The following is a 26,918-nucleotide window of genomic DNA, read 5'->3' as shown; positions in this document are numbered from 1 at the left end:
TATCCCACAAGGACTTTCATGTGTATCCAGATGAGAACGCGCACTCGAAGCTGGAGTAAATCCTGAATCTTAGGGTAGTACTGGCCCCAGCAGCAGCCAGGTAGCATATTACTGGCTTCAACGTGAACAGGCCCTTTTGCCTGAGCTCAGCAAGCTGGAAGGGGGTGGGGACAGAAGAGGAGACTTCCGCAGCGTTTACCACTGGAACCTTGGGCAGCTGGAGCAGTGGGAAGTCACCTTCACACTTGTCTGTAAGGCGATCTGCTAATCACCTACCACCAGGAAATGTGTGAGCCAGAGAGAGACGGTTTCCCAGGGGGCCCTCCTTCCTGTGCTCAGTCAGGAAATGCTTTTGCTTTTACAAAGTCCAAGCGAGACTGCATGTGATGTCTCCTGGCCTTCCTTGCTTCTCATTCGTCTCCAAGCTGCATGACTCATTCTTGAGAGACCCTGTCTTTCCCCCACTTTATAGCCTTTTCTTCTGCACAAGTGCTTCAACTAGCCCATTCGTTGTAGGCGTCTGTGGCTCAGTTTGCTCTGTTCATGTCTAATTTTGCCCTTAAACATCTATAGGGCTGATCTGTAGACTCATAGGAGCTTAGACATGAGAGCTTGTTTGGAGGTTCTAGCAGGGGAGTGCAGCCACTCATATATTCTTGATCGAAGACTGGTCCTCCTCCATTGGAGGTGGTTGTCCTCTTCAACTGATCTCGCATCTTTGAGAGGGTCACGTGTGGAGTGATGAGGGAGGAAGTGGACACCTGCCTAGCCAGCCAGATCGGCCAAATCAACCCTGGCAATCAATGGAGAGATAGGAGTCGCAGCAATCAATGGAGAGACAGGTGTCTCAGACTTGTAAAATACTTTAGAGATCATCTCATTTAACTGGTAATCACTTCATTTCACAGAGCGGGTGAGGTTAAGGTCATCCATCCTTTTAGAGGTAAGATGGGAACTGGGAGTCAGGCAGTTCGTTTTTCCAATGGTCCCTACTGCAGTCACTCCTACCCCTGCTGTGCACTCTCTCCAAGGACCAATGCCTTCCCTATCACAGGGCAACCTTGGATCCAAATGAGAGGACTCTGCTCAGGACCCACATTTTAGGGGGCCTGCTCCAGCTTCCCCTAGTACGCCCCTCCCAGTGGGATGAGGAGTCAGCAGGACCAAGGCGATATGTCTGTCTGGAGCTCTTAACCTGGCCCGGAGGGAACTCGAGGGAGCAGGCCTTGAGGGTACCTGTAGGCAGTGTTTGCCGGCTAGGGCTAGGATATACGACATGGGATGTGGGCCTCACTGGTTCCCTTTCCCTGGACCTCACAGAAGTGAAGGATGTGCTTGTCCTGACCTATATTTGTGTTGTTTTCAGAAACGAGGATTCCTTGGTTTTCCTCTTCAACCTTCCTCGCCACTCTAGTCCTCCTCTCTGGCTCTGCTCTTCTTGTTCTTTGCAATCTGCATGCGATTTCTGAGCGAGGTCTTTCCAGCCAAGCCCCCTGGGCTGTGGTCATGCTCTGCCTCTCCTGATTTGCTTGTTGAGCCACACAGTCATGTCCCTTTGCACCAGTTTTGTCTGCTGGCTCCCTCCGAGCTATTATGGTTTTCCCTGTGTGATGCCTTCTCTTCCACTGACCGAAACCAGCTGGTCCCGCTCTCCTGCTGTGCCCAGAGAGGCTGTTAGAGTGCTGACGAATGACCCGAGTCCAGGAATGACCCTCTGTAGACCTATATCTTGGTTTAAATCACTTTTCATTTCTCCATTATCTCTAACTTCTGGCTGTGTGAAGAGTATAAACTTTTTTTTTTCAGGTGAAAACATTACAAACTTGAAAGGATTGTTGATACAAGGCTGAGTTTCCCAGAGAGTTTAAAGAGGCATTTTATTTCATGGTGAAGTTAGACATTCCTCAGCCCCAGAAAATGTTCTAGAACTCTCTTTTTTGTGTTCTTGGGCAAGTAGGTGATAGAATATTTCAAAAGTACCCCCTGGTCCCTGAAAAATAAAGCTCCTTGGAATGTGGCAGTTGCACAGTGAGAAAAAGGAGACAGTTTGTATTTTTAAAAACTTAGACCAGAACCCCATAAACAGCCTGCAAAACTTAAGTAAAAGGTCATAAATAAATGAATATTTATTCAAAGTGTAGGATTTTAGCAGAATGTGATTATCTTTTGTGTAAGAGTTTGCACTTTAGTATTTAAAAGTCTTTGTGGTAGTTCACGAGCCTCCTTGGAGAAGGAAATAGCAACCCACTACAGTGTTCTTGCCTGGAGAATCCCATGGACAGAGAAGCCTGGTGGTCCATGGGGTCACAAAGAGCTGGACACTACTGAGCAACTAACACACACACGAGTCTCCTTAAATATTGTTATGCAGTATTTTGCATTGTTATTACCAATATATTCTACCAGCTCGTCTCTCTCCGCCTAAGGACTTTGAGGTACATGTTTCAGCTTTGTAACACCTCTCTCCTATCCCTCAGATCTTTGACACTAATACTGGAAGATTGGGGTGGATGGGGAGGGCTTTAGGTGGGATTTTGCTTCAGAAGAACATGGATGCCTACCTCTTCCATCATGAAGCCACATAATAGTCACTCATAATAATTTTTTTTTTTGCATAAGCACTATAGTTAAATAACACTTAGACTTTTTGATCATATCATTTTACATGTTGTGTAGCAACCCAGATACACCACACATACATCACATACGTAACTAATACGAATGTTTCGCAGATAATTACTTATTTACTATGTGTGATGCCCTCAGATAGTGTGTGTTTTATTCGATTCTGTTTCATGGAGAAGGCAATGGCACCCCACTCCAGTACTCTTGCCTGGAAAATCCCATGGACGGAGGAGCCTGGTAGGCTGCAATCCATGGGGTCACTAAGAGTAGGACAAACAACTGAGCGACTTCACTTTCACTTTTCACTTTCCTGCATTGGAGAAGGAAATGGCAACCCACTCCAATGTTCTTGCCTGGAGAATCCCAGGGACGGGGGAGCCTAGTGGGCTGCCATCTATGGGGCTGCACAGAGTTGGACACGATTGACGTGACTTAGCAGCAGCAGCCTTAGAAAATACACCAGTCATACCCCAGTTGTTTCCACAGCCCACGAATGGTTCATGGTTTGGAATTTAGAACTCACTGCTCTAAGTCATTCCATAAGGGTGTAAAAAAAGTTTCTTCATCCCCGTGGGATGGCCGATGCGCCCGGAGTGATTCACTCACACACACAAATGCGCACACACGCATCCTAGCACAGCTGGTTTCACTTCTGAGAAAGGCATGTCACAGGATTTGATGGAAAGTGTGTTTACAGAGAGGACCTGCTTGGCAGCTCCTGGCACAGCAAGTAATTGGGAACCAGCAGTTTATCCTTTTCCCTGGGTCCTAGTTTCTGACTCCAGTGGGAAATTAGATACTAGAATGTTCAGAGCACAGGGTGCAGCCGCTGCATCCCTCTTGTTCTCTCCTGCTCCCTCCTCTCCTCACCCCCACTGTTTCTCTTAAATAACAGAAACAGAAGAAAACAAAATGAAACCAACTACAAGAAAACACATGAGGCTGTTGATGCATTTCCCAGTTTTTATGAGACTGTGTCTCACACTGTCGGCTACTTTCGAATGTTTTGCCCAATTTCCTTTGATCTGTCTCCCGAGATGCAGGGTGATGCTTTATTTTGGGCGAGGCTGGCAGCTGCCTTCAACTGCTCTTTTCCTTGGAGCTATGCGAGCACAGCCGTAAAGTTTATTTTTACATCTCACCACAGGACAAAAATCCACATTCTCAATCGAGCTTTGGACACTCCGATTTAACAACTTGTGAAAATTTTCTTGGCCCAGATAAACGTCTCTCTAAATTAGGAGCTTGCTCCCGGAAGCCCGAGAATTCATTAAGCCATAATTAGCCGTGATCACTGATGATTTAAAGCACAGTAATAAAGGAGAAGTTTCTACCGAGCTCTGAATGCACGGCTGGAGAGTCTGTACTATGATTGACTTTATATAGCTTTTGTTTTAAAATAATTCTTCCATTTCATCTGGTGCCTGCGTTTTCTCCAGCCAGCCCTTTATGCAAGCAGAATAACAGCTGTCATCCAAGCTCCCAGTGCTGCAGGGCATGGCATCTGTCCCACTGCCACCAGGGAAAGTACCACGTCATCTCAGAACAGCATATCAGCCCCGAGGTCCTAGGCTTTCCCATACAGAGTCGTCAGTGGAAAGAAAACAGCAAGCACTCTGCAAAGGTGTATTTGTTCCAGCAGAACCAGAGTACCCCAGACAGGGATTCTCTCATTATTCTGTTAGCTGGTCAAGGGAATGAACTTTGACCATATTATTCAAGTCCTGAGTTTGGGCAGCAGTTCAGAGGACATTGCTGAACATTGAACTGCTGCCTAAAGTCAGGGCTTAAGTAATATGATTAAAAGCACACAGCCGTGGTACTGAGATCTAAATTCAGGTTTCTTATCGTGAGAGTTCATTGCCCTATTCTGGTGAATATTACTAACTTAGTAATTCTGAAGCCATCTCATCAGCTCTCTTGGTATCCATTGTAGGGACAGGGCTTATAATTTCCATTTTCCTAAACAAAGCTCAGGTTTGACTTCCTGACGCTTGACTCAGGCTAAGGAACACCCATTACTCTTTTATCCATCTCTTGCATTTTATCTTGTCATTTCCAGAGATCTGCCAAGAAATGTATATTTTACCTTGTTGCTTTTATTTGTATCAACATCATGGAAACTTTGTTGGTACGTATCTCATTGCCATCAGAGTCGTTGGGGCCCTTCTGTCTGTAGTTTAGTCACTGCTGAAAGTAATCTTTTCTTGTTTAACAGTGGACATAGCTCTTGACTGTGCTGTTGTCAATATAATATTTTTTCAGGGGGCCATGCCATACAGCTTGCAGGATCTTAGTTCTTTGACCAGGGATCAAACTCAGGCCTCAGCAGTGAAAGCATTGGGTCCTAACCATGCGACCACCAGAGAATTTCCTCAATATGATATTAATGTCACTGATTTAAGAAGAATCTACTTAACTGAGAAGTCTTTTGATCATTAATTTTATTAGGTTATAGGTTGGGGTCCCATGCTGTACTGAATTGGAAAGTACATGAGCTATGGAGTCAGATGGATTTGCGTTTACATCTTTGGTCTTCTAGTTACCAGTTACATGTCTTTGAGACATTTATGTAGTGCCTCCTATGAAGTTCTAGAACTCAGACGGTGGACACTCAATCATTGATAATTTTCTTTGGTTATGACAAAAAATGAATGTTTCTATTGTGTGAATGTTTATGAATTTCCCAAACTTTATCTCATCATGGAAATCTGTTTCGGTTTTGGGGATGGATGAGCTAACCTGCTTTCCTTGGGTAGAATCCCTCTGTTGCTGATGCATGGGGCCTTCAGAGCGTCAGCCTTCCCACCAGTTTACCTTCACTAATCTGAGCGGGAGAAGCAGCAGCAAACAGCACATTGTAAATTACTATTGCTTTCCGCAGAAATTTCGAACTGAAAAATCTATTTTAGACTACATGTTTGCTTCTCTTAAAGAGTTGCATTATAAACTGTTAGATATCAGGGGCCATTAAACAACAATTTTCATTTACAGTGGATTCAGCACATAATTATCTTTGAGTTTGGAAAGGATGTGCTGATGAATGCCAAGTAAAGCATCGTACACCTCTAAAGATACACGCCTCCGTGCTCACCCGGTCAGACCTAGATGGTCCTTCTTCCAAACTGGCAGCAGTTTACACCTGTGGCTGGGGGCCCAATTTGAGCTTCAGGCACTATCCCATCGGGGCTTAGGTGCATCGGCCTGTTAGAGGTCTGCCTTCAGGATGAACTCTTGAGCCTCCTGGGAGACTCTTCATCCTAGGGAAAGGGTCCCAGACCTCATGATCTCAATCAGAAATTGGAAGGGAGGAGTGATTCCAAGTATTGCATGGAACTGGTTTCCTCAGTGATTCATGCTCTCAAGACTGAACAAGAGGCAGGGAACGGGCGGGAAGGTTGTAGGAACTGTTGGTAAAAATGGAAATGGCAGTTTCACTTTAAAAAACACCTTCAGAGGGGCTTTCCTGACTGTCCAGTAGCTGAGACTCCATGCTTCTAATGCAGGGGGCACAGGATCGATCCCTGGTGGGTGAATTAAGATCCCCCATGTCTGTCTCCTGGTGCAGCCACCCCCTAAATAAAATAGAATAACAGGACATTAAATTTAAAAAAATACACACTTTAAAATGTCAGAGCAAAAGTGAATGGCTTTGATGACATCTGGAAATCTGCTGTCTAATGGAAGTCTGGATGGAGGGATGACCCCCCACCCCACCCCACGCACAGAGCACAGCTGAGCTTCAGCACCGTGGTGCTGCAGTACAGGCAGCAGGGTGCCCCATGGAAGCTGGGGTGCCCATCAGAAGTGGCAGCTAGTGGTATAGACATGGCCTTCAGCAGGCCACCAGGGAAACAGCGAGGCCCCTTTCTGTAGTGTAGCTGCTGACAAAGAGCCTGTTAACTGGTACATGAGAGGAGGCCAGAATACGAGAGAAAAGGTTTGTGCCATGCAGTCAAATGTGGCTCTTATCTGAGGGCTCGCCTTTGCCTCTGCCTCCAGGATTTCCAGAAATATAGCAGGGAGAACCCAGAGAGGGCTTTGGGGCTGGCACGACAGACGGTCGTCAATAAAATGCGTGCCACTGCCTGCCAGATGTCAGCTCTGCCGGAAGGAACGTTCATCCAGGAGGAGCGTGTGTCAGAGGTCACTCAGCTCTAAGCTTTGAAAAGGCAGCCATGCAGGAAGGCGGTGCTCTTGGGAGTTCTTGGGAGAAGAGAGAAAGCGTGAGGAAAAGAACTTGCTGCATCATAAGATCCTTTAGCTGCAAACTTCTGATTATTTTTTCTATCTTATTGATGTATAATTAACAAGTAAATTTGTGAGATATTTAAAGTGTACAGCATAATGATCTGATATACATATACATTGTAAAAGGATTCCTCACATTGAGTAATGACCACATCTATCCCCTCGCCTACTTACCTTGTTTTATTTTTATTTTTTAGTGAGCACATTTAAGTTCTACTCCCAGCAATTTTCAATTATATGATACAGTGTTATCCTGTGTGTGTGTGTGTGCACACACGCACACACTTGGTCATGTCTGTCTTTGCGACTGCATAGACGGTAGCCTGCCAGGCTTTCTCTGTCGATGGCATTCTCTTGGCAAGATTACTGACGTGGGTTGCTATGTGCTCCTCCAGGGGTTATCACCTGTAGTCACCATATTTTGCCCTAGATCCTCAGACCTTATTTATTTTATAGCTGAAAGTTTGTACCCTTTTACCAAACTTCCTGTCTCCCATTCGCCCAGGTCCTGACAACCACTTTCTACTATTTCTATGAGTTCAACTCTTTTTTTAAAAGATTCCATGTGTAAGTGACTCCATATGGTATTTATCTTTCTTTATCCAGCTTATTTCACTTAGCATAATGACCTCCAGGTTCACCCATGTTGTCACAAATGACACAATTCCCCAAAGGAAAATTTAAAGTCATCACACCATTAGTATTACTCAGCCTTGAGTAACACACAGAATTCTTTTAAAAAACATATTGCATATTGCTTGAATATATATAAATGTAAACCAGTCTATACTACTTTTGGTTATACTTCTGGATTACTATAAAGCAAGAAAACATACAACTAAGTACTGAAAAGACCTCCATATTAATAGAATTGAATGATATTAAATAATGAGATGAATGATTTTGTTTTGCTTACATTAAGACCACCGTTGGGGCTTCCCTGGTGGCTCACACAGTAAAAAATCTGCCTGCAATGTAGGAGACCTAGGTTCAATCCCTGAGTGGGAAAGATCCCCTGGAGAAGGGAGTGGCAGCCCACTCCAGTATTCTTGCCTGGAGAATCCCATAGACAGAGGAGCCTGTTGACCTATAGTCCATGAGGTTGCAAAGAGTTGGATACTATTGAGCACCTAAACACACACACACATACAAGACCACTGTACAAGGTAAAAATAGGGTGTAGATGGAGCCACACAGGGGTTGTTAGGACTTCCCTAGTGGCTCAGACGGTAAAGCGTCTGTCTACAATGTGGGAGACCCGGGTTCGATCCCTGGGTCGGGAGAATCCCCTGGAGAAGGAAATGGCACCCCACTCCAGTACTATTGCCTGGAAAATCCCATGGACAGAGGAGCCTGGTAGGCTACAGTCCATGGGGTCACAAAGAGTCGGACACGACTGAGCAACTTCACTTTCACACACACACACACAAGACCAGTGTACAAGGTAAAAACAGGGTGTAGATGGAGCCACACAGGGGTTGTTCAGTTCAGAAGGCCTGTGCTGCCTGTGCTGTGGGCTCCAGTTCTGGCCCTACTCTTACCCATTTAACTGCTAGAGCAGTATCATTCTTACAGCCACCTGTCCCTACCTGGCTTAAACCTGGGAGAACTCATTTAATTGGTACTGGTCACGGGTGGGGAGGTTGAGGGAAGCTGTAGACTTGGGAATATTTTGCTTATCTGCAGAATGCGCTGCAGTGGGCGGCGGGTTATCTGCAAATGCCCGGAGTTCTTCTGCCAATGAGTGATTTGCTGATGTTTTCCAGTGAACTTGTCTGGCTTTCTCATGTCCCCCTCACAGCATGAATTTTCTGAAACTCTTGAGACTCAACAAATCATCTTTACGCTGCTCGCACAGAATCCATCCCCAAGGCTCCACTTTGGGAGCCTGGGCTGGAATATCCTCTTCTGTGGCTGCGCTGTTCAGAATTTGCAAAGAATGTCACCATCTGCTTCTTTTGTGACCTGTCACACAGACCAGAACATACTATTCTCATCCTGAACCCTTCCACTTTTAAGGCTGTGTGCAGTTTGTCCCCTTTGGGGCAGAACAACTTTTTTTTTTTTTTTTTGGCTCCCGTTCTCTGTCTTTCCCTGGAGAAACATCAGAACCTGCATCAGAGCATGGCTTCTGCAGTCCTGGCTGTGAACCTGTGTCCAGCTGAGCCGGCTTCTTTGCTCCTTCGTATTTGGGCTTCATTTCTGCCTGTGGAGGTGCTGCGAGCCTTCAAGGACCACAGTCTTGAGAGGCCCATGGCTGTTGGCCTCCCTGCCCTTCCTGTTTTCCTCTCTGTCTCCCCCCTTCTTTTTAGATCTGCTGTCTGAGCACCTGCTGCTCAGTGATGCTGCTGGCCACCCCTTCAGTTGTTCTCTGCTAGGCATCTCTTTCTCCACGCTTTTCTCCTTTCTTGCATCTTCTTTGGTATTTCTCTTCTCTTGGGTAAATGAGTTCTTCCATGTCAACATCCCTAACCAATTCTTGCTTCTTTTTTTCTCAGTGGCTGACAAACAGATCCCAGGATGATCAGGGGTGATTTGGGAGCATTGAGGTGACTCTTAGAACAGCATAGAATGGACAAGCTGCTCATGGGGGTGGATTCTGAGCCCCATAAGCTTTGTGAGTCCGGTGCTGGAAGACAGTGGTATCTGTGTCTTCATCAGAGGAATCTTTTTCTTGGCACTGTGTTCTAATTCAGACACAAAGCCACAGGAGCCTCCCTGGAGCCTGGGGTGGAGATCACTGACAAGCGTTCTCTCTCGTCTCTGAGACGCCCTTAATGGTTTTGATTTGTTGTGTTTGCAGAACTCTCCTGCAGCAGCTGCAGAAGCTTCAGACTTTGGTGATGGGCAAGGTTTCTCGCACCTGCAAGCTGGCCGGCACGCAGACTGGCACATGCCTCATGGTGAGTTTCCCAAATGAACAGCACCATCACCAACCCGGCCTACTCCCCAGGCTCCAGCCTCTCCCCAGCTTGCCACGTCCAAGTGCTGGGGGCTGGAGGAACCACAGCTCGCTCCGAGGCTGCTTCTCTCCTATGATGTGACAGCGATTGACCTGGGTGCAGTCTGCTGGCCTGACAGGAGAGAGTCATCTTTCCAGACCTCCCAGGAATCGCAGGTCTGCAGGCTTGCTCTGTGCATCTTGGAACTGATGGCTCTCACGTTCTCTCCTCCCCCTGCAGGTCGTGGTGCTGTGCTTTGCTGTAGCATTCGGCAGCTTCTTTCAGGGCTATGGGCCCTATCCTTCTGCCACCAAGATGGCCCTGCCCAGCCAGCATTCCCTGCAGGAACCCTACACATCCTCCGTGGGTAAGACAGCGCTCAGCAGCTGGGGAGGGGTCTTGTTTCTTTTCTCTTTCCTTTCTCAAAGCTTAACTTTCTGAAAGAAGTCTTATGTGAAAGTCTAATTTTTTTTTTTTTTTTAATGGGAGAACTGTATTAAATCACTTGGTTTGAAATAGCTCTACGGTAAGCCTCCTTGGGTACAGAGCAGTGGTCTCAAAATCATTTCTCTATAAAGACGCATATATTATATATATATATATATATATATATATATATATATATATATCTCCATTCCTTGGGAGGAGACAATTCAATGTCACTGTTCCCTCTCTCCCATAAAAAACATTGGTTGAAGAGCATCAACACAAACGTCTGCCCCCAAATTACTGAGTGTGTAGTTAGCTGTCATCACTCTGACCTCCAGGATTTTGCAGGAAGTGTTCTTGGCTTCTGCTTACGTATGAAAGCCTAATATTTAAAAGGTGGTAAAAGTGTAACTTCTCCACGGAAGGGAAGAAGAGGGCCATGGGAAGTCTGGTGCCCAGGCCACTTGTTGGGGCCCCCCTTGTGCCCCTCACACATTGGGCTGAGACACCACTGGGTGTTCTCTAGAGCTCCACAGAACATGGCTTTCAGACTTCTGCTCTAGACTGTGTTCCTGGCAGATTCTGACATCTGCTTTTTGAGTTCTGACGCGGGGCAGGATGGGCATTTGCAGGGAAGGGATCGGGGAGCCGTAAGTTTTCCATCACATTTTAAAGGAATTCCACTTTCAGTGGAAATCATGTTACTACAGTAAGCATCAGCCCGTGAGACAATCAGCCCGTGTTACAAAGTATAATGCCCAAGATTTAGATAATTTTGGAGACACGGGTGTTAGATGTGATAGTCTCATCTAGATCAATGATCTCTTTTAAGTATGTGGTAAATAAAGGGATGGTATGTAGGGATCATGAAATAGGTACATACACTAGTAAGAACAAGTGTGAAATTAGGGGTACTGGATTTTGAGGGTAGGCATAATTTTGTGGTTCTGAAACATCTGAGGTAGGTGTGTCTCTGCCAGGTATATGACAGAAGGTCCAGCATTTCAGCAAATAATTTCAGTGGTCTCCTGGGGAATTCTCTCTCTCTCTCTCTTTTTTTTTCCTCCAAGGGAATATATTTCTAAATTTAAATGGAAGTTGATGAGAGCAAAGTTTCTATGTTGTAGAAAGTTGCTCCCAAGCCATCTAGCTATGCAACTGTTCTATGAAACAAGAGTGTGTGTCCCCGTTGTTTGATTTATGGCTTTGGCCTTGTGTCTCCTCTCTAGATTTTAAATGAAAACACAGTTTTCTGCCTTTGTACCTTCTCCCTGTGCAAGACCTACTCATTGAGGATGCTTACTTTAGCTGAGTCTGGACACCTCCAGAAATTTGACTCCTCCAGATGGTTGTGAGGGGGTGGTGGTGGCCTGGAGGGGAGTTTTATTTTCAAAGCAGTGGGGGTGGCCGTTTCCTTCCTGGTATTTGTTCTCCTATTGTTCTTCCAGCACTTTATAATTGGTATCATTTTTCAGCACACCAAACTCTGAAATCCTAAAGCCTTTATAGAAAGCCAACTCCAGTTGGCACCAAGTCCTGGGCAACAAGGACCCGTGAATTATCATCTTCTCCCCGCCCTGAGCATCTAGGGGGAGGTGTGATGTAACACCTGTTACTTTGCTTTGTTCTCAGTGAGATCCAGGAACCTGCTGATCTATGAGGAACATTCTCCCTTGGAGGAGCCGCCCAGTTCTGCCTCAGCTGGGGAGCTGGGACGCTGGGACCGAGGCTCTGCTCTGCTCAGGGCAAAAGGGCTGGAGTCCAGGCCAGACGTGGATCTTCCTCATTTCATTATCTCAAATGAGACCAGCCTGGAGAAATCAGTGCTTTTGGAGCTGCAGCAGCACATGTAAGTCAAACAGACACGGGTTCACCTCCTCTAAGGCACCAGTGATGGGTTATGAGTCAGCAAACTGCAGTGTGCAGAGTAGACTTTCTCATTGGCCTGGTCCAACCCTCAGCTTTTTCAGGACCTATTTCCAGCACCTGGGCTCTGGAGAGTCGGTTGTCTGTCAACAGCTGGTCCTCACAGAGACTGGGGAAGAGACATGGTGAAAGCTGGCCCCGTATCTGCTATGCCACTGGGGAGCTGGCAGTGGGGGCCCCAAGAACTGGGGAAAGGGCTTGACTCCCTTCCTCCCTGTCTTCTTCCTCTCCTCAGAGTCTCACAAGTAAACATACAGTCCAGTAACAGCAGTGTACTTGCTATGCAAATGCTGCCTCAAGGCACATTTCCAAGCTTCCTTCCACCTAGAGATACATATATGTCACGTTATATGTCAATATGTAGTTTTATGATTTACATGTAAATAAACATGCATTAGGGCTTCGAACACAACTGAGCAACTTCACTTTCACTCTTCACTTTCATGCACTGGAGAAGGAAATGGCAACCCACTCCAGTGTTCTTGCCTGGAGAATCCCAGGGACGGGGGAACCTGATGGGCTGCTGTCTATGGGGTCGCACAGAGTCGGATATGACTGAAGCGACTTAGCAGCAGCAGCAGCAGGGCTTTCCAGGTGGCGCTAGTGGTAAAGAACTTGCCTGACAGGGAAGGAGACATAAGAGACCCAGATTCGATCCCTAGGTCAAGAAGGTCCCCTGGGGCGTGGCAACCCATTCCAGTATTCTTGCCTGGAGAATCCCATGGACAGAGGAGCCTAGCAGGCCACAGTCCATGGAGTCACAAAAAGTTGGACACGACTGAAGTGACTTAGCACACTTGCAAACATGCGTCGTGTCCAGCTCTTTGCGACCCCATGGACTGCAGCCTATCAGGCTTCTCTGTCCATGGGATTTTCCAGGCAAGAGTGCTGGAGTGGGGTGCCATTTCCTTCTCCAGAGGATCTTCCCCACCCAGAAATCGAACCTGGGTCTCCCGCATTGCAGGCAGACGCTTTACCGTCTGAGCCACCAGGGAAGCAATCCTTAGATAGTTATATATGAATACTGAAGGACACTTTGAGAGGCACTGTTCTTGTGTTTCCATTATTGAGAATAACATATATTTGTCTCCAATTCTCCATGAGTCGTTTCCTTTAGATAGTGATGAGGAAGAGTCCTTGTATAAACATAAAGACTTGTATAACTGCTGGGGATTGTTATCCTGCAGGGGAGGTACCTGTGTACACTAAATGATACGGGAAGGAGTATCTGCATACAGTCCTGGTTATACGTGGTGTGCTTGGTGGTCTAGCAGAACTCGTGCCTCCTAGAGATAATGCTATTCCAATACAAGTAGGAAAGTTTTTGTTTCAAATTTTTTAGCTTTCTTCGCCTAATGCTGCCGGGGAAAGTTTGTAATTATATATGTTTATATTCTACATGCATATTTAACATTTATAGCACTTATTAAGAACTAGGTAAGTGTGACATATAAATCCTCTGAAATACTTTACAAGGTTAGACATTACTATTATTTCCTAGAGAGAATTGTGGGAGCCAGAGAAGACTTAGCCATTCAACAACTTGGCTCATGACAAAAGTCTTTTCTCCTCGTCTCCGCTATTCAAGGCCCCATTGAAATCCCTCTTGTTCTGGGCTGTCTCCCTGATACCAGAGCCCTCATCACCTTCCTCTGGACGCCTAGGAGATGTTCTAGGCTGTTACACAATGTAATAATGCATTTATTTTCTGTGCTATATTTATTGTTATTTCATGATAGTTTGGGTTTTTTTTTTTTTAACCTTCATCTAGAATCTTTTAATCTTTATAAACTTTTCATCTTTATCTAAATTTTTTTTAAATGTTTATTCTAGACTAAGGATCAGCCTTTATCCTTTTATTTTCTCCTTCCCAGGGTTTAGCATGGGGTATTTATCCTCAATAAATACAGTAATTGTGAGCAACATACAGGGAATCGGTGTCAAGCCACCATGTTTATCCTCTGGGTTGGGATGTCTCCTTTGGCATGAGGATAAAGGAGGAATGTGGACGGTGGACAGGCAGGTAGCAAGAGGCCTTGGGACGGAGCAGTGCTGCTGGGAGGGGAGAAGACAAGAGGCATGCGTGGGCCAGCCCGCTGAGTCCAGTCACGGGGTGATTGCGCCCTCCTGCCAAGCATGATGGTGAGACTTCTTTCCCCTTCTGATGCCTTCGCAGGGTCAGCACCAACCTGGAGGGGAATGAGACACTAAAAGTTGTAGAACTCGACAGAAGAGTGAACGCCACCTTTTAAAGAGGCTATCGCCACTTCCCTCTGTCTCTTCACTTTGCCTTTACCTCTCCAAACCACCTTTTGTCATAAGCTTTTCCTTTGTGCCCACCCAATCTGGACGAAGACCCGGACCAGCGGTCCTGGCTCTGGATGGGAGGACGGAAGGCCTGGAATTTCCACCTGCGGTGAGAGAGCGCCTCCCCCGGTCCCACGTCCCTCCCTGCAGAGGAGCCCGCCCCCGTCCCTCGCTTACTGCCATAGGCAATTATCTTCGGTCGGGGTGGGACAAGCAGGCTTGTTTCTACCGACAGTGCCAAAAAGATACGGCCCGATTCTCACCGGGGTGGGTGTGACCGCCTCCTTGAAGAAGAGCTGACTGTTGTTCACTCGAGCCCCACAAAAATTTACCAGGATGCTCGTTGGAATCTGGCGAAGCACTGACTGACGTCCTGCCTTCCTCAGCCTGGCTCTGCGGTGCCCCGCGGGCGCCCCCTGCCGCTCTGCCCTGGGCCCCGGCCCAGGGTCCCTTCGCCGGAGCAAGGCGCCCCCTTCGTACTCTCAGGCCGCAAGTGCAATGCCTGAAGGAATCAGGCTTCTCTACTCCAGGCAAACCTGCCCCATCATGTTGCTTGTAGGATTTCTCCACAGTCTGTGTCCCCACACGCCCCTAGTTCTGCCTCCCTGGCTTCTCCTCCCCATTTGTAAATAGTATTTATTAGCTTGCAGAGGCTTCCCCGGGCGACCACTGAAGACATCCGGACGCCTCCCCTCCAGGCTCACAAGGTCCTCTGTTGGCCTGTGGAGCAAAGAGGGCAGCCTGGACTCTGGGATTCCCCATTCTTCCAGGCCGTGTTTTGTTTTGTGTTTTCTTCTGTTTTTTTGGCTGGAGGCTTCTAATTATAGTTGGGGAACCTCCCTAAGCACGTGTCCTCCTGGAGCATGAACTCGAGAGGGGAAGAGGGAGCAGGGCTCAGGTCTGAGGCTCTGTGGACAGGTGCTTTTTCTGCCCTGTGCCCATGCCAGGGAAGCCCTGACCCAGGCGTTTCAGACAGCCATGCTAGCTCAGTTTTCCCCACCTGCCCCAACACGTCTGCCTTCCCTTCCTCTTCTGCCTCCATACAGAGGCTGGGCCTGAGGCCTGCTCCTGGGGTCAGAGCAGGTGACATTTGTGTATCTGTGTCTTACCTTTTCTAGTCAGGTTTGGCCACTTTGCAGCTCACCCAAAGAGACACGACCTAATCCCCCAACCTACTTCTTTTTTTTTTTTAATGATTAAGAGTAACTTTTATAGTTTAAAAAAAAAAAAGCTTTCCTTTTTCATACAAATAAGAAATAGAAATAGACTTTTTATTGTATAATGTAGAAGGCTCCCCTTAAATGTTTTTCCCTAGCTTGTAAAAGATTTTGTGTAAGAAATTTGCTCACATTTTGGTTTTTTATTTTTAGAAGTAGCTGAAGCACTTTTAGTTTGAACTCTCTTGTCTCTGGTTTTCTCATCTCTTTTGTCATTGGAACCTGTACTTAAGAGAGATTAAGCTACTTCTGGGCCTTCTGTTCCATATCAGCCACAGAATTTGGCGTCATTAGCATTTGCCATGAGACCTCATGAGCAGCGGACTCACTGGACATGAGTCTGAGCAAACTCTGGGAGATAGTGAAGGACAGGGATGCTTGGCATGCTGCAGTCCCATGGAGTTGCAAAGCTTCAGATACGACTTAAAGACTGAACAACAAACTCAGAAGCAGATCTGGTACCTTCAGGGCTCACCGTCAGTGATTCCTCTCGCTCCCTACTGTGATGGAGAAAGTTCCCACAGGGAGATGGCCAAGTTCCCTTCTTGGCGCTGTGTAAAGCTGGATCAGAATCACAGTGGTCACCTCTCACTGCCCCATACCTTGGCCAGCAAAGGGTGAGACCAGACAGGCTGGGCTGTGTGGGAGGAGGGTTGCTAGTACATGCCCTGTTCCCTTCTGTTTCTACTTTCCTCTCTCCTCTTCTGCCCTCAACCTTCCCAAGTCTGGCTGGTGTCTGCCAACCAAGAGCCATTACTGACCCATCCCTCTCTTTAATATGTCATGTAATTATCAGGCACAGGCAGCCCATGGGGTGGGGTCAGGGTGGCTAAGAAGGTGAGAAGGTAGTATTAACTCTAGTATTTGGATGATTAGAAAGTGAAGCTTTTCCTGTGTCCATGAGAATGGGTCAGCTTACCCACCTGACACACTGGAACCAGATCGGGTTTTTAAGGCTCCTGGATTAGCCCGAGTGGAAAACCTCTTCTTCTGAGTAAAGAGGAAGAAGGCAAAGGACAACCAACTCCTAGGGCCCATCCTTAGTGCCTTGAGGATTTTATTTCCTCACTTGACCTCACTCTTTCCAGTCCTCCAAACAGCAGGGTTTGATCTCTGGGCAGCCATTCTTCCAGAACTGAATCTGTGTCTAGAGACCGAGGACATCAGCCTGAGGGCTCAAATGGCTATTGTAAGGGGACCCAAGGACCAGTTGCTGCTATTTTGAGAAAGACCTCTGCTCCCCACTCCTTGCTTAGGCAAAGAAGAGGAACTAAACAGTTACCCCTTTAGGAGAATGTCATGGAGTTCAGAGGATGCAGAAGAGTTGGATAACACCAGATTGGTTCTAAATAGTTAATGTGCACCTTTTCTCTTCCAGGGTTAAGCTCACAATGTCAGTGGATTTGTTTTCCCCCTAGAACTATCCCATACCATAGATGAGTCAGTAATACTTGGTTAGCCCTGAAGATGTTAAATAGTGAGTGGCAGGCTTTCTGCTTTGGAACCTCAGTTTTGGAAAATTTGAGACTGTTAGCACAACCGTCAATCATAAAGAATCAATGTTCATGATAAATATATTAATATATTTTCCATCATGTCAGCAGATTTTCCTCTTCCCTTTCTTTGATTAGCCTAGTGGAGGAGATGTCTTGTAAAAAGTTCAGAGAACACGTACTTTTTTTTACTGGGTGAGACCTGAGTAACCCAGACTCCCCAGCGTGGTTCTATTCACAGCTCTGGACTTTGCACTTAGAAATGGCTACTGTAAATGAAAGGCCTCAGTGCCAAGTTTAAGAAAGAATTTCTGTGAAGTGTTAGGACTCTGGAGCCTAGCTCACATAAAGAGAGTGTTACATAAAAATCTGACAGCTGAACTAGGTTGCTCCTTTTGGGCAGGAGGTGGGGATGAGTTTTGACACCAGTACAGGCAAAATTAGATAACCTTTTTATTAGTATAAATGATTTTGATTTAGAGACCTAATTTGTAGAGTGTGAAAACAACTTTTAGTGCAACTTATTTACAAACCAGCTATAAATACTGTGGGTTTTTTTCCTTCCTCATGCCTGAATACCAAGAGAGGGCTGTGATTTGTCATGTGTCCTTGGAGCAAGAGTGTTGAACTGGTTCACCTTTGTTCTGGCAGTGAGTCAGTGTCCAGAATTTTTGACACAAGTGTTTTATTAAATTTTTTTTTTTTTGCACTTTGTGTCTCCTTCCTCTGTATTCTCACACTGAGCAAAAGACAAGGATCAGAGGCCCTTCAGGGCCAGCTCCTCTGAACACACATGTCGTTTGTGTGCAGGGTGCATGCTCAGAGACCTCCCACTTCCCATCGGGGAGATGGAGCCTCTGTGCGGCCTTGCTAATGTGGGGAAATGGGAGATGGAGGCTGCAGCCTCCCCCTTCTCTGCCAAGTGCTCTTGTCAGTAATTCAGTTCCGTGGAGTCCAGTCTTTATTCCAGACACTAGCTCTCCTGCTTGCAGTGCAGACAGGCCATTAGCAGGTAGTGCTCTGGTCAAGGTCATTTTCTTTGAATGCTTTCTAGCGGAGACAGTTAGGAGACATGTGATCGGTTGAGACCCTCTGGGAGGACAGCTCTGGGAGAGAGTAGAGGCCTGTGAAGCAGCCAGAGACGGAGTTCAGATTATTCTTTCACTCACTCATCCATCCATTCATTCACTGAGTTGTCATTCATTCCCAAGAAAGAGTGTTGCAAGAGGCCCTAGTGAGTATTGGGGAATAAGGGGCCTGAGGAAGCTTCATTAATCAATAACTATTCTAACGGCCCAAATGGCAGCTCTCTCTTTCCCTCCCTGCCCCCACCCCTTGCATGGGTGCACACACAAGAATACCTTCCTCCCTTGTCTTGGACACTCATTTGTGCATTACATGTGCCTTATATATGAATCCAGGATGACTGAGGGCCACCTTGTCATTGGGAGATTTTGTATACACCCTTGTAATACTAAATTGAAGTGGGTTTGGACGATGAAACTTCCAAAGCCTCAAAAAATGGTTTCTTAAAAGTGAGCCTTGATCACATCTATACATCAGGAGAAAAGAAACAGTAACATCCATTAGGAAAATCCCATTTTTCCAAGGTGCGGTCACATCAAAAAATGGCCAGCCGGGATTCAAGGTATTATAAATCCTCAGAGCAGAACATTTTCTTGGCACAGAAGAATCCAATGCCTTTGAGGATTCAGGCTCCATGTCTCCGAGGCCAAAGGGTCAGTACCACCTACTACAGGACATATTTCATGTTGTCATTTTGGGTAACAGAAAATTCAGGAATGCTATGTCTGGGTTTCTAGAAGGAAGGAAAATGATAATTCTTGAACACTTACTAAATGCTGGGTGCTAAGCAAGGGATTCCCTGGTGACTCAGCAGTAAAAACATCCACCAGCAATGTAGGAGCTGCCAGAGACATAGGTTCGATTCCTGGGTCAGGAAGATCCCCTGGAGGGGTGGGGGGCATGCATAGCAATCCACTCGAGTGTTCTTGCCTGGAGAATCCGGTGGGCAGAAGAGCATGGTGGGCTACAGTCCATAGGATCACAGAGTCGGACATGACTGTAGTGACTTAGCATGCACACATATACTAAATAAGTCTTTTAATGTTATAGAAAGAGAAAACAAGGGCAACTAATTATTATGAGTTGATAAACAGCTAAGTGATATGGGAGGTGCAGCAATTTGCGGATTAGGTTGAGCAGATCTCTTTCTGCGGGAGCACACTGTAAGCCTTGAAGTTCCTCTGGGCGGAGAATGCAGTGCCTCCTACTCCCTGGGCTGGCCCCGCTGTGCAAAGTTGAGGGTTTTTTGCCTCATACTGTAGATGTTCATCTCCTGTTCAGTTCATCCCATCCTCTGTGAGTTCCAGCTAGCAGCCTCTGCATCCTGGGAAAGCAACACCAGCAATTTTAGCTGTTTCTCTGCTCCTCTCGCTTGCTCACCAGCTGACTGAGAACATGAACTTTTTACACCATGGACCCATGGCCTACACTGTTCAGCAAATCTCCCTTTCAGACGGAATATTTTATGAGTCTACGAAAAACACCAGCACTCTTTGACAAATTGTGGGCAACCATTTTTAAACAATGCTGAACAGACTCTGGACTATAATCACCCTTGAGCTTTAATGTTTGTGCTGACAGTCTGGGCTTTCTCTCTTTGGTAACAGGTTATATAGACCAGTAATGTTTAAGTCTAAATACATTGTGAGTCTATTATCTGTCATTATCACGCTGTTTTTTTTTTTAATGGCTTTTTATTCTTTATCATAGCTAAATACAAAAAAAAAGCAAATGCTTTGTAGGATACTTGTATTTAGTTTGAAAAAAAAAAAGAATTTAAATTGTTATGCTTTTGTATTTCCATTTCTTGCAAATAAAAATATTTTTTCTTAAATAGTAAAAAGTTGTCCAGTCTTGAAAATCCTTGATATTCTTCTTTTAAAAGTTTTTCTGTATAAGCTTGGATCTGCCTATGTGTGCCTAGCCATTCTTTCCTGTCTAGTGCAATTGAAAAAAGAGCTTCAAACCAGCAATTTGTATGTTATCAAGTGCTGAATCCAAGTCTCAGTTAGAGGAATATTGAGAAATATAATTGTTTTTTTAGTCAGTCATAGGAAGAAAACTCATATTCTCTGGAGACTTATGCTGCCTGACTGCTTTTTTCATTGTCTCCTACAACTATTCTTTAAGTAGATTTCAGAACTCCATGGATTTTTTTTTTCTTTCCCTGTCTCAAGATGCCTGAGAATGATGGCTTGGACCTGAGCCAGAAGAGAAGGATCCTTCTTTATAGGAACAGTCACAGAGGATGCCTAACATTGGATTCATGCTCCAGAAATTATAGTGAAATGGTTGATAAAGGTCAATGCACTCAAGCAGAATTACCTTCATTCCATTGCAGTCTCTGTATTCAAATTTAATTTTCTCCACTCAGAGAAAGTGGGGCTTCACTGAACCTTAGAAAAAGTAGCCAAGATGTTAAGAGACTAAGGCCATGGACCACGCTTACCTGGAGCTCCATCCACCCCCAAGACTTTCTTTTTCTTAGCAGCACGTGGAAACTTTCTTTGAGCTCCTGGGTGCGTTACTGTCTTGCCGCCTTTTGTCCCTGGGTGCCTTGACCATCTCTTCTTCTGTTCCTACACAAGGGTCCTTTCCCAGTAGAGGATTTTAGTCACCCTCCCTCTTATCCTGCGAGCCTATTATGGAAACTTCCTCTTTGACATTCTGCTGTCTTTCCAGGGATGTGTGGAGGGGGCAATACTCACTAGTTTGAAGTTACTCTGTATTAATCATGCCTTTGTATTCTCTGTATTCCTAATACTTGGACATCTGGGACCTTGGTGACCCAGAAAGGGACTGCTCCTCACAGGGGTAGCCAAGACATGGTAAAGGACTTGCCTGTAAGCACAACTTTCGTATGCAAACCAGAGCCAGTTCCTCAAGCATCTCCTTTATGAGCTCTCAGGACCTCACTGTCCCCCTGGCCTAATCACCACGACCAGGTACCAGATCACTAGAAACAACCTCTACACCTCAGAGCCCACTGAATTCTTCAAACTAGCCACCCCTAAAGCTACTTTCTTTGCCTTGCTTGTTCCTTTCTGCAGAAACTACAGTAAAGCTTCTGGCCTAATTTTCCTCTGCTTCTCAGCCAACCCTGGTGCTTCTTGGGAACTGAAAGTAACAAACTACCTTTTCTTTTCTAAAAATTTTCAACAGCATTAATTAATATTAATAATCATTATTGCATATTTATTAAGTACTCATTGTCCCTTGAAATCTGTTCAATGTTATAGAAAAATTATAATTATAGCATAAAATAAACTATAACAATAGCATAAAACTGGGAGAAGCTAGGAAACTATAAGACATAGAAACATTAGAAAATACTCACTATTTATTAGTGAATATGTTGATAATGTTCCATATTCTTTCAACTTGATTCACCTCCCTGCTAATTAATAGGTAATCTGAATCTTCTTGTAGATTATTTTTTGGATAAAGATGAACATTTTTTAAGCTTCTATTTTATTTCTTTACAAACTATCTTTTCAAAGCAATCATCTCTTTATCTGTTGGGCTCACTGTATTTGAATAATAATAAAATCTATATTTTAAAACATATTCCTTAGACATCAGGCTGTCAAATCAGAAGCTGATCCCGGGCTCACAGGCCTTTTCATGGACGGGTTTCATGGATGGGCCTACTATGATTTAGAGCAATGGAACACAGATTTATTGTCTCATTTTACATTGGTTGTCACTTTTGTTCCAGAAAAAATAAGTGAGACCTACACAGGTTGGTGCGGCTTGTGCTTAGGAAAGGAAAGAATTGGAAAGCAGGCGTCTATAAAGTGCTGCTGCTATGCTTAGTTCCTAGGCAAATCGTGCCTCACATCTCTGAAAACAAGAGTTGTCCAGGTGAAGGAAGGCTGGGAAACAGTGGGGAAAAGAACCAGTGGATTCAGGAGATAAAAGTTATGGGCTCTTGCTTCGTAACCATTAACTTGTTGGCCTTGAGGGAAAAGGAGACACTGAGCGCGCCTGGGCTTCCCTGGTGGCTCCGTGGCTAAAGAATCTGCTTGCAATGCAGGAAACACGGGTTCCATCCCCAGGTCGGGAAGATCCCCTCGAGGAGGGCATGGCAACCAGCTCCAGTATTCTTGCCTGGAGAATCCCTGTGGACAGAAGAGCCTGGTCGGCGACAGTCCATAAGGTCACAAAGAGTTCGACACGCGAGCATGCACACACACAGTGTCTATTATCTACCAGTGATTTTCATGCATTATCTGTGATCTTGTTCATTTTCTCTAGAACATTTATAGAGGGTGAATAATTACCCCCTCTCACAGTTGAGGAAACTGGGGTTCCAAAATTAAGACCCCTACTCAGATGATCGTGTGGTAAATTAACTGCTAATGAGAGATTTGAGCCCTGGTCTTCACTGGTTCCAAGTACATAGTCTGTGAACTATACTATGCTGTTTTTAGGACTTGAGGATTTGTGCTTGTAAAAATACAGGAGTTAGCCTAGATCAAAGGCTGCAAACCTTCAGCTCATGCACAAATGCTTCTGATTTGGCCCTAGGATGATTCAACCATTTAAAAATTGTTGGCTGCCTCTTGAGAAATCTGTATGCAGGCCAGGAAGCGACAGTTAGAACTGGACATGGAACAACAGACTGGTTCCAAATAGGAAAAGGAGTACGTCAACGCTGGATATTGTCACCCTGCTTATTTAACTTCTATGCAGAGTACATCATGAGAAATGCTGGACTGGAAGAAACACAAGCTGGAATCAAGATTGCCGGGAGAAATATCAATCACCTCAGATATGCAGATGACACCACCCTTATGGCAGAAAGTGAACAGGAACTAACAAGCCTCTTGATGAAAGTAAAAGAGGAGAGTGAAAAAGTTGGCTTAAAGCTCAACATTCAGAAAACAAAGATCATGGCATCTGGTACCATCACTCCATGGGAAATAGATGGAGAAACAGTGGAAACAGTGTCAGACTTTATTTTGGGGGGCTCCAAAATCACTGCAGATGGTGACAGCAGCCATGAAATTAAAAGACGCTTACTCCTTGGAAGAAAAGTTGTGACCAACCTAGATAGCATATTCAAAAGCAGAGACATTACTTTGCCAACTAAGGTCCGTCTAGTCAAGGCTATGGTTTTTCCAGTGGTCATGTATGGATGTGAGAGTTGGACTGTGAAGAAGGCTGAGCGCTGAAGAGTTGATGCTTTTGAACTGTGGTGTTGGAGAAGACTCTTGAGAGTCTCTTGGATTGCGAGGAGATGCAACCAGTCCATTCTGAAAGAGATCAACCCTGGGATTTCTTTGGAAGGAATGATGCTTAAGCTGAAACTCCAGTACTTTGGCCACGTCATGCGAAGAGTTGACTCATTGGAAAAGACTCTGATGCTGGGAGGGATTGGGGGCAGGAGAAGAAGGGGACGACTGAGGATGGGATGGCTGGATGGCATCACTGACTCGATGAACACAAGTCTGAGTGAACTTCAGGAGTCAGTGATGGACAGGGAGGTCTGGCGTGCTACGATTCATGGGGTCACAAAGAGTCACACGACTGAGCGAATGAACTGAACTGAACCTTTCAACATTCAAAGATTTTTCATACAACTCCAGGTCTCCATATTTTCTTGAAAGACTTGAAGACCAGGCAATTTCAGGAGCTAAGTAATGGTGGCCCCTTAGATGGTGTAGGCCATTTTCTGTGTGGCCGCATTTCCCATGCCCAGGCTAGTTCATGCATTTATATCACTTACCTGGTCCTTCTGTCATCTGAATTGACAGCCTCTGGACTAGATGGTGGCTGACTTTCTGGGAGTCATGAGAGAGGGCATAAAGGGAAAAATACTGTGTTGGTGGCAGTGGGGAGTGTGGTTAGTTTCCCCCTGAGGGACGGGGAGAGGGGGCTGAGGAGGGAGGCACCTCGGCTAGGAGCAGGGGGGCGTGTATACAGCAATCGCCTTTATTTGCACACTATATGAAAAAAAATGCAATCTGGGCTCTGTTCTTAATCCTAGAGACAAATCTTCATTATCTCAAAATTTATATGAAAAATCTTTTAAATGATCCCTTTTATATAGGACCCTGTGCTTTCCATAAAGCGCTTCCACATTCCCTCTAATGTGACTTGCTGATTGTCCATGGGGAAGGTGGAGCAACTGTTATTGTTTCTGTCACTCAGCTGAGGAGGTGGGGGCTGTAGAGACACGGATGGCTCCACGTTAGGTTACACAGTGGGTATGTGCACAGCAGAAGCACAGACCAGCTGTCCTAATTTCCAGCCTAGTCCTAGTTCCATGAGCTGTCCCTGATCTGGGGCAGGTGACAGTAGCTGTCATCCATGACCCCTCTTATGGAACTTTACAAGATGGCACTGGCATACTCTTTCGCCTAGAATTCTCAGCACTGAGTTTGAATCCAGGATTTGGGACACTCCCAAAGGCTCCTGTCTCTACAGGGAACGGAAAGGAAGGAAGATGACTCATCTTAGTCCTTTCCTGCAAAATAATCCAAGCCACCGTTTGCAAGGAGGCTGGTTACAACTTGATCCCTCATTTTCTGATAAGTCTGGGCAGGTCGCACAAGTTGATGTTGTCTTCCAGTGGGCACAGCTGTTGCTAGATTTTTTTTTGGCAATTTTAAAGAAGAGTTCTGGCCCCAGGAGGAGCCCATGTGTTCTCCTCCTCCTTCTATGCTGTTGTTTTTAGATGGAGGAACAAAAATAACCACTGAGGGATACCATGAAAGCTGCCGGAGAGGCTGTTGTGCTGTTTTCCAAGAAATCTGTTTCAAAATGTTTAATGTCTCTTAAGAGAAAAGTATTCAGGAATCGAGGCTGCCAGCGTGTTCATAACTAATGTCCTCCCCAATATTTCTGGAAAAAAAACAGATGGCATTTTGATGGGTATATAAGAGATGCCATGTGCTGAGGCTGGTTCAAAGAAAAAAAACCTCCCACGTGATGAAGAAATGTAAATATACAACCACCTATATGTTTAGAGACCACCAGGACAGAAAAGGTGCCTCTAATTCCCCTAATATATCCTTTCTTGTCTTAACCATCATTTAAATGCTTCCAGTGGTTAATACAGCTTTTGAAATCCTGGTTTGAGATTAAGTTGTAACTGAATGCAGAAAATAAAATACAGTTGAAATAGTATGTGCAGTATCGCATACATAATTCCATGCAGTCCTACCTCAGGGGCAGTATTTGACAGAGGATATAGGTTGAACCAGGAAAGATGCTTTGGAAAAAGCCAGTTAGAGTAAGAGTCTGCATGTGTGACAAAACAGGGAAAAGAGTGGGGGAAAGAGTGCTATTGAAACCCATGACAAAATTTTCCTGCATTATAATTAAATTTTGAAATACTGTTGCAGTGATATTGTCCATAACTAAAAAAAATTACGGTACTGAAAAGCTTTTATTGAAAAATGGCAGTTCATTTTTTCTGTATCTTTTCCACCCACTAGTCCTACTTCTTGGAGGTAACCAAATTAAATTTCTTCTTGCATCTATTTCTCTCTATATAATGCATTTATGCTTTCAGTTCAGTTCAGTTGCTCAGTCGTGTCTGATTCTTTGCAACCCCATGAACCGCAGCACACCAGGCCTCCCTGTCCATCACCAACTCCCGGAGTTCACCCAAACCCATGTCCATTGATTAATGCTTTAATACTTTATATATCAATTTTTGACTCTTACGTTCTTTCGTGTATATAAGAAGTTTTCCACCACCACCACTGCCACACACACACACACATTTCTCTCCCCATTTGATCTCTCTTTTGTATTACCAACCTTTCTCAAAGACCTGAATGGCTTTTGTTGCCCATTCCCATAGATAAAAGAACACTGATGATCTACAGTGATTAGCTGTAAATTTGAAAGTTAGGGCAAGCAAATGTTTCTTTTCTTTTATCCTAGTGTTCTTTAAACTGGGGGCCACGGGGCTGAGAAATCAATTTTGTGTATTTTTAATCACCAACTTACAAAAGAGAAACAATGGAGTGGAGTAGCATGGGGTTGGGACAGAATGGAATTTCATAGAACAAAATAGAAAATAGCAGACTGCCTTTAGAGTTTAATGCTGTTTAACACTGTTTAACTGGAGAAGGCAATGACACCCCACTCCAGTACTCTTCCCTGGAAAATCCCATGGGCGGAGGAGCCTGGTAGGCTGCAGTCCATGGGGTCGCTAAGAGTCAGACACGACTGAGAGACTTCACTTTCACTTTTCACTTTCATGCATTGGAGACAGAAATGGCAACCCATTCTGTGTTCTTGCCTGGAGAATCCCAGGGACAGGGGAGCCTGGTGGGCTGCTGTCTCTGGGGTCGCACAGAGTCGGACACATATGACTTTAATTTCAGCTATACTATTTGTGTGTATAAAAGTGCTGTTCTGGGTCACAATTTAAAAGTTATGTCTTTCTGAGGGTCACCATAAAAATGTTTTAAATTCTCAAAAAAGAGCATTCATGTATAGCACATGGAGTATAACAAATATATTTAACTTTATATGGAGTATAATCTATAAAAATACTGAACCACTATGTTTTAAACCTGAAACATAATATTGTAACACAGGGACTTCCCTGGTGGTCCAGTGATTAAGAATCTGCCTTCCAATGCAGGGGATATCAGTTTGATCCCTGGTCAGGGAATTAA

At 45.1% G+C, this 26,918-nt stretch overlaps 1 protein-coding gene across 1 annotated transcript in view; it reads left to right on the top strand.

Moving 5' to 3' along the window:
• CREB3L2 (cAMP responsive element binding protein 3 like 2) overlaps nucleotides 1-20,119 on the top strand; it is a 129,554-nt gene extending 109,435 nt beyond the window's left edge. Inside the window, exons 9-12 of the mRNA XM_069588485.1 lie at nucleotides 9,680-9,779; nucleotides 10,059-10,185; nucleotides 11,880-12,096; nucleotides 14,350-20,119. Of these exons, the coding sequence (XP_069444586.1) occupies nucleotides 9,680-9,779; nucleotides 10,059-10,185; nucleotides 11,880-12,096; nucleotides 14,350-14,425 (520 nt within the window). The 3' untranslated portion in view covers nucleotides 14,426-20,119. The remainder of the gene's footprint in view (nucleotides 1-9,679; nucleotides 9,780-10,058; nucleotides 10,186-11,879; nucleotides 12,097-14,349) is intronic.
• Nucleotides 20,120-26,918: the final 6,799 nt, after the last annotated feature.

This window comes from Ovis canadensis, chromosome 4 (genome assembly GCF_042477335.2).
Source record: "Ovis canadensis isolate MfBH-ARS-UI-01 breed Bighorn chromosome 4, ARS-UI_OviCan_v2, whole genome shotgun sequence".
Lineage (NCBI taxonomy): Eukaryota > Metazoa > Chordata > Mammalia > Artiodactyla > Bovidae > Ovis > Ovis canadensis.
Note: the sequence above shows the minus strand (reverse complement) of the source record. Positions and strands in the feature narration are given on the sequence as shown.